The sequence below is a fragment of the Varanus komodoensis genome, unplaced genomic scaffold (genome assembly GCF_004798865.1).
Source record: "Varanus komodoensis strain SLA01 unplaced genomic scaffold, ASM479886v1 scaffold33, whole genome shotgun sequence".
NCBI classification, from domain to species: domain Eukaryota; kingdom Metazoa; phylum Chordata; class Lepidosauria; order Squamata; family Varanidae; genus Varanus; species Varanus komodoensis.
Window position 1 is genome coordinate 3977958 of NW_025335817.1, and position 13039 is coordinate 3990996.

General features: G+C 45.6%; 3 protein-coding genes across 10 annotated transcripts in view; 2 read left to right on the forward strand and 1 right to left on the reverse strand.

The window, feature by feature from the left end:
* On the forward strand, positions 1 to 9097 carry DNAAF4 (dynein axonemal assembly factor 4). Its single transcript, XM_044438639.1, has 9 exons — positions 1 to 136; positions 1199 to 1346; positions 2169 to 2302; positions 3560 to 3785; positions 4449 to 4594; positions 4837 to 4946; positions 6675 to 6828; positions 7924 to 8029; positions 8700 to 9097. Exons 1-9 carry the CDS (start codon positions 14 to 16, stop codon positions 8798 to 8800), a joined length of 1248 nt encoding a protein of 415 aa, XP_044294574.1. The 5' UTR covers positions 1 to 13; the 3' UTR covers positions 8801 to 9097.
* The window catches only part of CCPG1 (cell cycle progression 1), an 18495-nt gene continuing 14362 nt past the window's right edge, over positions 8907 to 13039 (forward strand). For 7 of the 8 annotated variants that reach the window (XM_044438627.1, XM_044438628.1, XM_044438633.1 and 4 more), the window contains exons 1-2: positions 8907 to 8953; positions 11727 to 11840. In XM_044438627.1, the coding sequence (XP_044294562.1) occupies positions 8921 to 8953; positions 11727 to 11840 (147 nt within the window). In that variant the 5' untranslated portion in view covers positions 8907 to 8920. Of the gene's footprint in view, positions 8954 to 11709; positions 11841 to 12849; positions 12921 to 13039 lie in introns of those variants that run through there. The other variant, XM_044438632.1, reaches the window with a different exon arrangement.
* CUNH15orf65 (chromosome unknown C15orf65 homolog) lies at positions 9721 to 11702 on the reverse strand. The gene is made up of 2 exons (XM_044438640.1): positions 11498 to 11702; positions 9721 to 10361 (listed from the first exon to the last, which is right to left on the reverse strand). Exons 1-2 carry the CDS (start codon positions 11615 to 11617, stop codon positions 9999 to 10001), a joined length of 483 nt encoding a protein of 160 aa, XP_044294575.1. The 5' UTR covers positions 11618 to 11702; the 3' UTR covers positions 9721 to 9998.

Consider the following 13039-nt stretch of genomic DNA (forward strand, 5'->3'; position numbering starts at 1 on the left):
GCGCGGGCGCGGCATGCCGCTCTGGGTGCGCGACCACAGCTGGGAGCAAACGGCCGAGGCCGTCTACCTGACCGTGCCCGTGCGGGCCGCCCGCCTCCGTCCTGGCAGCATCTTCTGCACCGAGCAGTACCTCAAGGTGGGTGCTGGGGCCGGTGGGCTGGCTCTTCCTCCGCCGCCCTCGCGCCTCCAGGAGCCGCTCTCCCCGCGGCCGGGTCCTGGTCCTGGTCCTGGTCCTGGTCCTGGTCCTGGTCCGGCTCAACGGGCGAGGATGCTGGCGGAGCTGGACAGGGTTTCCTCCTCGGGAGAACCGCTGCCAGTCCGCGTAGCAGCGGCCGTGCCTGGACCGGAGAGCCCACCCCCAGTCTGGCTGGAACGAGGGCACCCCGTCGCCCAGGAGGGTCAAGACTCATGGAAGGGAGGCGACGCGAGTTTGGCGAGGCCCGGCCCGAGAGGGATCTCCCGGCGCTCGAGCGCGGGCTTTGCTGCCTCTGTGGGACCGCCTGCCTCCACTTCCCTGTTTTCTCTGCGAGCAGCGCTTACTACTGTCGCCCCTTTTCCTTGGGGAGCTGCTCCAACCCTTGGCTCAGGATTAGGAGTTACGGTTGGGTTCGGGTTACTCATTGTCACAAAGGTGAGTGATGGCCACTAACTTATATAGCTCTGAAGGGTTTTCTGCCATGGTGGTAAAGCCCAATGGCTACCAGGTTTAATTAAGGACTAGGTCCTTGATTGTTTGGTTTTTCACTGCCCTTCTCATCTCTTTTACCATGTGTGGCATGACTTTCCAACTGTAAGCCTGGGGACAGGAATAATCTATGTGGGCCCTGTATGTCATTTTGGGTTTCTGTGTGTGAATGATCATAAGGACTAGCCCGCATGGCAGGATGTGTTGTTTCCAGGCCTCAGTGGCAGCACAGTTCTCAGTATCAGTCACTGGCAGACTGATTCTAGGGCTGCAGCTTTGACCCGTATTCAGTCCTCTTCCACTCCATGGGCCAACTTCCCAAGCAGGCCTTAAGCTGATCTAGCTACACTTCTGCTCTGCTTAAAGGAACAGAGTTGAGTTTGTTTCAATGTGAATGTGATAGGAAAGCATTTTGGGAATTAACAACTCATTCTAAAAATTTGACATGACATTTGTTTGTGTAAATTTCTGAATGGAGGCCAACACATGTCAATTCTCAAATGTTCTTCTTAGGTGAATTCTCCTCCTTTTTTATTTGAAGCCATTCTGTATGCTCCTATAGATGATGTTCGTAGCAGTGCAAAAATCGAGAATGGTTCCGTTTTCTTCACCCTCTATAAAAAAGAAACGGTCATGTGGGAATCCCTGGTTATGGAAAACGGTAAGCTTCCCATCAGGAAGACTAAATTGATTTTTGTATGATAAAACTATACTAATCTTTCTGTAGGAATTGGTGAGTGAGTGAAATGCATGTATCTGATTTCTTTCCAACAGAGTACATGATTCAATACTATATTAGCCTAAGCTAAAACTAAAAAGGCTGGGGTTGGCAGGGTGTGCTGCAATTTTTGGGTGTGGATGGCTTCAGTGTTTGTGTTAAGTGGCATGTGGGCTTGATGTCTGCCTTTTCAAAGGTGTGGTGCAACAGATGAAGCAGTGAGTGTCTCTGCTCAAGCAGAGTAGCAGTCATGCTTGCTGTGAAGGTCTGCTCAGAAGTCACAAGAATGTAAGGAGAGCCCTACTGGATCAGACTCGTGGTCCATCTTGTCCATCGCTCTGTTCACACAGGAGCAAGCCAGTTGCCCACAGGATCCCAAAAGTGGGGAGTTGCTATTATTATCCTGCCTATTCACCCCCTCCAGGCAGTTCACAACGTTAGACCTGCAGACCTTCTACCTGTACTTCCCACACAGGCAGAACAACTTGGTCCCCATCAGATTGGTTGCAGCTCAATCGCTGGCAGTCTCTGTGGCCACCTTGCTTCCTTATTTCCACCCTAAAGTTGGGGGCAGGCTGTTTATGAGAGGCATGAAGCTGTCAGTCAGCTGACAGTCTCAGGAAAATCCTTCCCCTTCCTTGCAGCATCTAACCTGCAAGGGTCACTGTTCCTGCCAGACACACCTTCAACACCTCTCCTTTCTTAGATCTCAATTGCTCCGTCACACTGTCTCATCTTTAACTGTTGCTGAAATGGTTTCTTGAGGTGACAAAGAGAAAATGCAAAGAATCCGAGAGGATGCTGTACAGAAAGCCCAAGTGGATGCACAAGCAGAAGCAGAAGCAAAAGCTACTCAGAAACGAGAACGCAATAAATTTGCTCTTGATGCCACAATGAAGGTAAGTCGAGCACTGCCTGTGCCATCCTTAGAGGAAGAGAAAAGGGGCTGTGAACCAGTGTTCCAGGAACCTCCCGAAAACATTGATGCAGATACTGCACGTTGCACTGCAGCCCTAAAGTGAGGTGCACCTGCAGCTGTGGCAAGCACATCTGCATTCTTTTCTCCTTGCTGATCCTTAATCTTCCTCTCTTTGTCTCTCTGTTTTCCCCACTCATTACAAAGAAGTTTGATCTCCAGTCCCGCCTTCTTTGTATGCTGTTTTCCATCTCTTCTGCAGTTCCTTTTCTCCTGAAGTCCCAAGAACTCATTTAATCATTCAGCCTTTTCCTGGAAGATACTTCTTCTATTTCCTTATGACTGTAGGCTCTCTAACAACCCCATTTTATTTTCACATATTTCTGTTTTTGGTTGTTTCTGTTGGTAACATGAAAACTGTCCAGATAATACCTGTTATTGGGATGTATTTGAACACTGAAAATGAAGACATCTGTACACCTCTGTTTAGCTCAGTACTCAGCAGCATGCAGCCATGGTGTGGACTGTGTTCTCATCACCACGATCCATTTCACTTATCTCTGTATATCCAGGTCTGCTTTTCTTCTTCTCTCCATTGTCCTCCCTTGCTATGCCTTTCCCATTTTGTTCTACCTTCTCTTCTTCCCTTCTTCCTTCCTCCTTTTCCTTTGCTCCTAGCAGTGCCTCAAGCTTCTTTCACCCTCCCATGACCAGTCTTTTGTGAGAGCTCTCTAGCTGTGCTGGGTGGCCTTTCATCTCCTGGGACTGCAATCCAGTATTTGAAAATCTGGTGATGAGACCAGACATAAAGCAAGGAAGTTTGCTACAGAGAAGCAGCTTGCAAACAGTTGTATGCAGTTGTTTGATCACAGAATAAGAGGTCTGATTTCAGCTGTTTTATAGATGGCAGCAGCCCTGAATGGGGGTCCTGGTGTTGTGGTATGAGGGAAGGGATATGAGCATTCTGGGTTTTATTACCTTTTCAGAAACAATGTAAAATGGCACAATTGCCCTCTGATCTACTGGCTCTCAGTCTGATTCTAATCCCTGCCCAACTGTGAGTGTACCAGGTAGCCTCACAATGTCTCACCATGACTGCTCTTCAGCTCCGCGGCAGGAACACTGGGATCTTAGTTGCTTTCCTCATAGAACTGTGGTGTTGAATATGAGAGGTGGGTCGCAAAGCATTCTTCGTGAAACAATTGCAGAACAGGATTTGATGTCTGTCTAACTCAAATAGCTAGAAGATGCAGAAAGGAAGAGAATAGAACAACAGAAAGAAGAAGAGCGGAAAAAGGCCACTGAGGAGATTGAGAAATGGAAGGAGCAGAATGAGAAGCAAAAGAAGGTTCAAGAAATACACCAGTCACATCATGAAAAGGGAGAAACACTAGAGAAAAGCAAGCAAGAAAACAACCAAATTAAATCCAAGAAAGAGATGTCCCAGTCAGACGCAATGATGGGAGGTAACGTGATCTCACTGAGCTAAAAGCTAACGTCAAGTGTGTGGGGATTCCACTGTGCAGGTACTGTTCTCCCTCATTTCTAGTACTCCCAGTAGTGCTCTTGTTTAACTTCGAGTCCACCTACTTGGCTTTGTTTGCTTAGAATATTTTAAACTACCCTTCAGGGCTGGAGCAGGATGCTTGTGCTCAACCACAAAACGGTCTCCTGTTGACACCATCTGTGGGGAGCGGGTGGACCAGTCTTTCCTCAGTACAGGTGCCTTGCATAGTTCTGTATTGCTTTGTTTTGTGTGCTGCTTTGAAAAGGTTCTATCCTTAAAGGCAGCCTATTTTTTTAAAATAATCAGTATTCCCCCCCCCCCCCCACTTGCCCCAGAATACCAGGTGTTGCAGTGGTAGTAAATTCCCACTCTCTGTCCCAGTTTAGTGATATATAAATACCATTTTGAATGAAGTCTTGGCCTTGTTTGTTCATTTTTAATTGTTAATTTATATCATCCTTATGTCTATCAACCTCCGAATTTCTGTCAACTGAAGAGCAGAAGGAAAAAAATATATTTACATTTGCGCCATCACTTCTTTTTCTCTCCCCATTAAGATACCTTTTTATTGTGAACTGATATATTGAAAAATAAAGAGGTTTCTATGTTTCAATTGCTGCAGGTAGAAGTTCCAGAAATATGTTTGCAGATAAGCTAAAAGAAGAAGCTCTCCCTGCTCCTCGGTCTGCCAGTAGCATCAAAATCAATTTCACCCCTCGTGCCTTTCCCACAGCTCTCAGAGAATCCAGGGTTCCAGAGGAGGAGGAGGTAGGCAGGAAGACCCAGCTGCTTAGGGGCCTCCAGGAATTATTTGGATGGCCACTTTGGGAAGTTAGTGGGGCCCAAGACGGCCCTCCAGGTGGATAGCTTTTTCTGCCTTCTGAATTCTAAACAAGCCTCATATATTATCATACACTGTCATATTTCTTGTGATGCATTTACTAAATTAGGCAAATATAGTTGAATTATTTTAGGTACAAAATAACACTATGCATATCTTTTATTTACAGTGGTTATGTAAGCAAGCAGAAGCTCGCAGAATGATAAATGCAGATATTGCTGAGATAGAGGATTTAAAAGAGGAGGAGAAGAACCCAGATTGGTTGAAAGATAAGGGCAAGTGAGTTTATTTATTTATTTGGAACACTTATATGCTGCCCCATTCGCAAAAGCCTCGAGTTTAGAGTTTTCCAAACATGCCTAAAACACTGTTTCATGTAGAATAAAGGCTTGACGTTTGGGGCCTGGCAGGGATGGTGTGAGAAAGGACATTAAGTGCCCACAAATTGGTTGGATGCAGTTTGGACATAAGTGCGTGCATGTAGCATTTCATGAACGCCTCTGCCTTTTGCGCTCTTCCTTATTCTGTGGTACAATGGCAGCCATGATGCTATTTCCGAATTCTGTGTGAAACCCTACAAAAGGCATCGTGAATTACATTAGCTGAATATGAGTTTAACATACCTTTAAATCCCCTTGGAAATTGAGTGATGAGACCTCTTTATTCAGTGGCTTGGATTTAAAAAAAATAATTTTACAGGGATTGCTGGGAAGGCTATTGAGAAATTAATTCTTCCTCTGCAAAGCAGTGAGGAATTCTGTGGCTGATAAGATGCTCTCCACCAGCCATAGGGTTGAGCTGCCATGGCAGGATCACTCTTACCTGATGAGTGTGAATTATTAACAGCAAAAAGTTGGCCAGATAGTGCAACCATTAGATGGATTCACAACTGGCTGCAAAATTGGACTCATTGTGCTCATCAATGGCACATTCTGAAATTGGGGAGAGGTGGCAAGTGTCACCTCAGGGTTCTGTCCTGGGACCAGCACTCTTTCACATTTTATTAATGATTTAGATGAAGAAGTATAAGGTAAGATAATTAAATTTGCAGATGACACAAAGCTAGGTGAAATAGCATATACTCTGTGAGACAGAGGTGTTCTCAATAGGTTAGAATGCTGGGCAGAGAGCAACAGGATGAAATTCAGTAGGGACAAATGCCAAGTCCTCCACTTAGCAACAAGAAACCAAATGCACCACTACAAGATGGGGAACACTTGGGTCAACAATACTGCAAATGAAAAAGATTTTGGGGGTGTTGTAGATCACAAACTGAATATGAGCCAATAATGTGATGTGGCTGCAATAAAGGGCAAACACTATTTTGGGCTGTAGTAACAGAAGTATCACTTTCAAAACAAATGAAGTACTAGTTCCCCTATACTGAACACTAGTCACACCTCACCTGGAGTCCTGTATCATCTGAATGGAACAAGGTAACTTAGTGTCCTACAATAGCAGGGGGTTGGACCTGATCACCTTCTGGCCCCTTCTAAATCTATTACGATTCTTGAAAACTTTGTGACCTTATTTTTAAGGTCAAAAGGATATTAACGTATTTTGCGTAGCAATTAATGAGCAAGAAATACTGAAAGAGGAAGTACAGACAGACATCAACAAACATGATACAGAGTTTCATTAAAATATTTTAATCTTAAGATATAGGTTATATTTCAGTGTGATACAAGTAGATAATAAAAATGAGCATAGATTCAAAGATTTTTGCCCTTACTAATGTTTGTTGGTACAGATGAAACCCTTCTGAGAACAAGTCTGGGCGTGTGCTTTGTTCAAAGTGTATCAGAACACAAGTCCTATGCACGCCCTGCAGAAACAAAGCCCTGCTTATCATTATATGCTGGGAGTTGAAGGACCTTTTTTTCTCTGTAAACATGCATAGAATTGCTCGTTAAGCGACATCTAAATGCTCCCTCAGTGCTAAAAATATATGTTGGCAATACCCAACGAAGTCTAAAATTCCTAACATCAGCATTTTTATATCTTTAGTAAAATGTTTGAAACTGGAAACTACATTGCTGCTGTCAATGCGTATAATTTGGCTCTTCGCATTAATAATAAGATTCCAACATTATACTTGAATCGAGCTGCTTGCCATCTTAAGCTGAGAAACCTACACAAGGCAATTGAGGATTCATCTAAGGTATTTGTTTTTCTTAGAGGTTTTAGACCTACAGCAAATTTTTCTATATATATTTTATTTTCTATATCGCCCAACAGCCAAAGCTCTCTGGGTGGTTCACAAAGCCCCCACCGATAGTTATTCAACAGACAGAGTCTGGCTTATCAAGTTTAGTTGTTTATAGAGATAGCACAGAATATTGTCTACAAATAAAATCAGATTTCCTGAAGTATTTCCAGTTCATATGATGTAAACAGTGTTGGAACCTTCAAATGTGTGAAGAGGGAAACTGTGGGTGCCACCAATCAAAAAGACGCACACTGTGTACAGGGTCCATTATAACTTGAACTCCATGGTCAAATCTTGGTTTTTTGCCACTCCAAACTGGTGAATCGTGGAACACCATTTTCACTCTGTGATGTCTCATGTCAGTGCTCCCATTTATTGTGAACAAGGTAACTGTCATCCCCATGACTATAGGAATATATATAAACATCATGTCCCCTTGTCAGAGAGGTGCAACTGTACAAGCACTACCCTATCTTGGGTAACACTATTTCACATTTGCTGATGCCACTTTCTTCAAATTTGGGAGTGCACTGCCAATTTCTGGGAAAATTGGCCTCTCCCAGATGAGTATTCATCAGAGCTGAACCCCAGCAGAATGCAGTTTTGTGCGGCACTGCTATGGTGATGTCCCAAGTTGTTGTCTAGCTTGCCCAGAACATTCCTGGGTGCGTCGTCATGGCTCATAGGTTATGATATGGGATAGAACAAGTTAATGGACAAGTTTTCACACACTTTGCTGAAGATTAGGGCCAAGTGATGCTTGCTGCTTGCAATATTTGATGATCCCTGTTTAAAAGATGAAGTATATTTCCCAAATGTGGAGCTTCACTAAGATGCAAGGCACCAGCCACCTTCATAAGGCTCAGCTCTCAGGTTCATTCCAGTGTGCCTCTCCAGAGGCAGGTGCCTTTGCAAGTGGGGACGAGGACTCGAGCTGTTGGAAACAACTGTTGGGCATTTATCCATGGGCCTGCCGTTGCCGTCAAAGGGAAACTTGGCTTACATATAATCGCAGATTTATCAGCGTGTGCATTTTTGTTTATCAAGGCCCTGGATTTATTGACTCCATCTGTTCCTGAAAATGCTAAGGCTAGAGTGAAAGCTCATTTGAGACGTGGGACAGCTTTTTGTGAACTGGAATTGTATGCTGAAGGTAAGGTGATGTGGATCTTTGTTTAACTATTAACAGTTAGTTGAAAAGCGAGCAGCTGTTTGTTTATGCAAGAGTCTGCAGCTTCCAAAAGGGCAGGGCCTAAAACAGCAGGCCTGTTCCAATTACCTGTTTGCTCACTGGATGTTTCCATTCGACAAAGAAGTCAGATGGATTTGGGGCTTGTTGTGCATCATCACAGTCATTCATGATCATGTCCCACTGTTGATGTTTCTGAAACATCACTTCAGAAATCTGGCTTGCAGTTCTCAGACCTCACTTTGGGGAGCAGCATTTTGTATTTGATGTATCATTTGTATTTTGCTGAAGAGATGCCTGGTCTGCAAATGCTGTGGTTTCCTATGGGAGACCATGCGCCTTTGTGGCCAAATTTGAGCTTCATGCTAAGGGAGGACAGTGGGATGGATGGTGAAGAATTGCCCCACAGGCCTACATTTCAGAATGCTCTGGTTGGCTTGTGTCTTTGACAGTTGTCCCACACTGAGCCATGGATTCTCCCTGTTAGGCTGTAATCCTGTACCTGCTTAGCTGGAAGTAAGTGTAGTTGCATAGGATTCTGCCATAAAAGTTGGTGTCTCTTCCACCTTTAGAACTTAACATATAGATTGTAGGCCATTGTAGGATTAAAACTTTTATGCTGAATTAACTGTAGGTCTTCAAGATTATATTGCTGCTCTGAAGATTGAGCCTACAAATAAAAATGTGGAAGAAGATGCTGAGAAGATTCGGCGTATAATTCAAGCAAGTGAATGATCCGAGACAGCCTTGTGTTTAGTGATCAGCCCTTGGCTGGGGGCAACTTCATGCCTGTGCTGGCAATGCTCAGCTTTCTTCTCGGAAGGGATATTGCTGCTGTATTGGGTGCATGGCTGCATGGTCCTTCTGCACCACTTGACCACTGTCCTAGTAAGTGGAATCACGTGGGGATCGTGATTTTGTATGAGATGTTTGTGTTAATCTTTATAAAGTTTTCCTTAAATGCAGTTAGAGCAGATTTCTTTCTAATTTAGTAACTTGCTCAGTAAGCAAAATAAAGGAATGTTAACTTTGCATAGCTTCAGTTTATTTAAAAACCTGAAAAAATGTCTGCCGATGTCAGATTATATTAGGTATTTGGATGAAATATATCCTTCTTAAGGTGATGAAATAATCACTAGTCTCTCTAGAAGGCAACTTGAAAATAATCCATTAACATATTTCTGTTGGGCAGCATATTGGTACTTATAAAGAATCCAGTTCTAATTTGCAATAGATAATATAGTTGTAATCAAAGCCTATTTAGAATTTGGCCCATAACAACAATCTGTGTAAGTTGGTGGAAGGAGTGCTTCTAGAAGCTGGGTCATCAGGTTAGTCACCCACCAGTCAAGTTCTCACTGAGATGGTAAACCAGTATCTTTGCAGTACCATTTCAGCCAGCAACCAGGGCTCCCCACAGATAGGATATGCTTCTCCATAATGAGGGCAGGCAGGGTTGTGCATGTTTAAAAAGTGAGGATGTTGGGGCAGGTTAGATGTGAATCAGAGCTCGGCAGTGCTCTGATCCAGTGCTCTCCAGCCCTATAGGAACTCCAGCCAGCCAGCATGGACTATCATTATGAGTGTTACGGTCCAAAACATGAGGTGTACTGGGTTGCCTATCCCTGGCTTAAGCTCAGGGATTCTTTCTGCATCTTGTTTGGATTGTAAGTTGTGTGTGTGTGATGTGTGCCCACATCTAGAGAAAGCGTTTTATTGTAAAAGGGTTCAGTTATGACATCAGTGAAAAGTAAGCCTTATAATTAGATTGTATAAAAGCTTTCATATCTTTATTTCCTGAAATACTCAAGAAGGAATGCTGAGTAATGTATATTACTACAACTATAATGTCATGCTATTACACCGTTAAACAGAAAAGCCAAACTGGGACCTCTTAAATGCTTTATTATTTTAAGAGGTAACCAAGAACATTTTATATAGTATTAGCAAGATCTGGGTAATCGTAAACTTTGCTTTTGTCAACACCAGTGTTAATACAGTTAAACTGTGTCAACCCACATTTGAACAAATGATTTGTAAAGGAGTTGTCCTTTGGAAAGAATTTACAGGGTACCATTTGTGAAGTAGGTGGTATAGCACCATACTCATTTGAGGTTGTTTTGTAGAGCAATGGCTGAGGTTTAGTTAAGAAATTGCTAGTGGTGAGAATTTTTGAATCCAGCATACAAGAAAAGACAGGATTGCCAGGGTCTGCACAGGGAAGCCACTGGAAAGAAGCTGCATTCTTTGCTGTGGGTCGTGGTAGCATTTTCTCCTCAGAAGTCATCCTTGGTTCCTATAAAATAAATGATAACAATGTATGCCTTGACAGATCAGTAGTTCACAAAATACTGAATTCTAGCTGTGTAGATAGTTTGTTCATTCTGTTGTTCATTCTGTACTGAGCAGGGATGTGAACTAAGTGGCCTTATGGGCTCCTTCCGACTGTACAATCCTATGATTCTGTATTCACTTCTTTAAAATCAGACTGTGACCTATAAGGGTGAGAGAAATTGACATATAAAAGAAACCCAGTTAAATTCAATAGGACTTCTGAGGGGAAATAGTATGCTGGCTGTGCTGTGCAGCATACAGTTTTCCTTCAGTGCAAATCACACCCTTTGTATTTCATTGAAAGGAGCTCTGCTACTGATTTAAGGAACCCTTCCCTCCATTTTTCCTACATGGACCCACTGAAGCCTGCAGGATTTCTGCTCACATAAGCTGGTCTGCTCTGCAATGCTCAAAAATCAATGCATGGTTATGTTTTATGAGTTGTGAGAGTTCTATTGTAAAACACTGAATCTCACTTGAAAGCCATGCCAATGCAAGGCATTTTTCTCAAGGGTAGAGTGTTTGGTTAATTGCCCACTGACATGTAAGATGTATTTATGAAGTTTTGCATCCCTAGAATTATTCATTAATGACTATTAGCCTTGGTGACTTTATATTACCTCTACTGTTGGAGTTGGTTTTCCTCTGTACCAGCTGCTACGGGATACAAATGGGATGGTGCTGTTGTGCTCACGTCCTACTTGTGGGCTTCCCTCTGGGGCATCTGGTTGGTCACTGCAAACAGAAGCCTGGACTGCTTGGCTGGACCCAGCAGGCTCTTCTGATGCTCTTACCAATCCTACTTTTTAAACGTTTATTACCTTGCTAGCCCACCTTTCCTTCAAGGAATTCAAGGTAGCATACAGGATCTCTCTTCTCCCGTTTTATCCGTGCAAGAATCCCCTGAGATAGGCCAGGCTGAAAGGTAGCGAGAACGGCGGCTTAGCCAGCAGCGGCTCCCCCAGCCGGCAGCTGCTCGGTCGTGACGCGTCAGGCCAGCCCGGGCCTTGCAGCGGCGCCTCCAAAGGCGCATAAGGGCCCGCGGCGCTCTTGCCCCTTTCCGAGCCCGGTTCCTCCTCCTCATCCGCCGGCACTCACCGGCGTCGGCACTTCGCACGTCGGCATGGCAACTGCCTCAGCATCCTCCGCAGCCGCCCTTTGTTGACGCCGCGCCGCGCCGCCCCGCTCCTTCCCGGGGCCTGTAGTTCCTGCGCGCATAGCTCCGCCGCGGCGCCCCTCCGGAGCGGACTACGCTTCCCAGCGTACATCGGGCCGCGCAGGCGCGCTGACATCACCTCTTCCCTACTTGTTTGTTGTTTTGACGAAGTCAGGCTGGAAGCGGCTGCCGGAGGCGAGGGAGGAACGGAGGACGGAGAGAGGAGCCTGCCCGGTGACCGCCGCCCTGCCTCGCCCCGCTGTTGCCCGGCGAAGAGCCGCTCAGGTAAGGGGCCGCTCAGAGGGCCCGGGGTGGCAGCCGCGGGGAGGCGTCGGCCAGGCCCTTGCGCCGAGGCGGAAAGCCGGCCGTGCGGTCTGAGGCCCGTGCTGGCCCAGGAAGGGAGGCGTTCGCGAGGGGCCGCCGCGGCCGCGCTGAACGCGGGCCAAGCGCCGCGGGAGACTGCGGCCTCATCGGGAGCGGCGTGCGCGTTCCGTGCTCTGCTTATGGCTTCCCGAGGCACTTGAGCCCGGCTGGGCCTCTGCAGCACCCCCGCGACCTCCTGCAGAGCCTGGGGCTCCTGGTTTGGGGCTGCAGCATTCATGAGAGCAGTCGCCTGTGAGCAGGTGCAACTACTCACGTGCAGACTTGCAGCCTGGCACACATGCAAATCCTAACGGCACTGTAGGCTGGTGGAATCTGAGATAGCGCGACTGACCAGGAAAGTGTTCTGGGATCGTGATGGGCAGCTCGATGCAAATATCGACTAGCTGCGTGGCTGCTCTGCAGGCAAACTGCATGTGAGGCCTTAATTAGAGAAGAGGAGGAGGGCTCCCTGTACGGGACTGCCCCATGCAAACCTGTTGTGCACGCACTGTACCATGCTCGGTTCTAGTACTGCACAGTTATCTAGCCTGATGCAGCATAAAATAATGTCTAACATAATGTATAAAAAGAGGGATTGACGCATTGATACCCCTTTCCTGAGGGATCTGTGCTTTCAGCTTGGGACACATTGTGGTCTGGGTCTTGTTGGTTGAACCTAGGATGGGTGGGAGGGTGCTGTCCTGGCTTTGTAGTGAAAGGTGGAACTTGAAGACCTGTTGGCGCTTTATCCCAGTTTTGCAATCCTCTGAATGGTACTGACTGGCTGCTACAAGGTCTCTAGTGCAGACTGGAGGCTTTTTGATTTCAAATGTATCTGTTTAAATTTTAGCAGTATGTTAGAGTACAGTGTCGCCTCTCCAACAGCTCAGCCCTAACAGTCTCCCACAGCAGGCCTGTTTTTTATTTTCAGCCCTTTAAAAAATGTCAGAAAATTCCAGTGACAGCGATTCATCTTGTGGCTGGACAGTCATCAATCATGAGGTATGCGGCATCTGTGCATTTTATGGGGCCCTTCAAACTTATCACACCTTTGCTCAAGTTTCCTTCAGCTGCCCTGGCTGTGCATCCAGTGATGGGAGGGTCCTTTGGGTGCTTCTTTG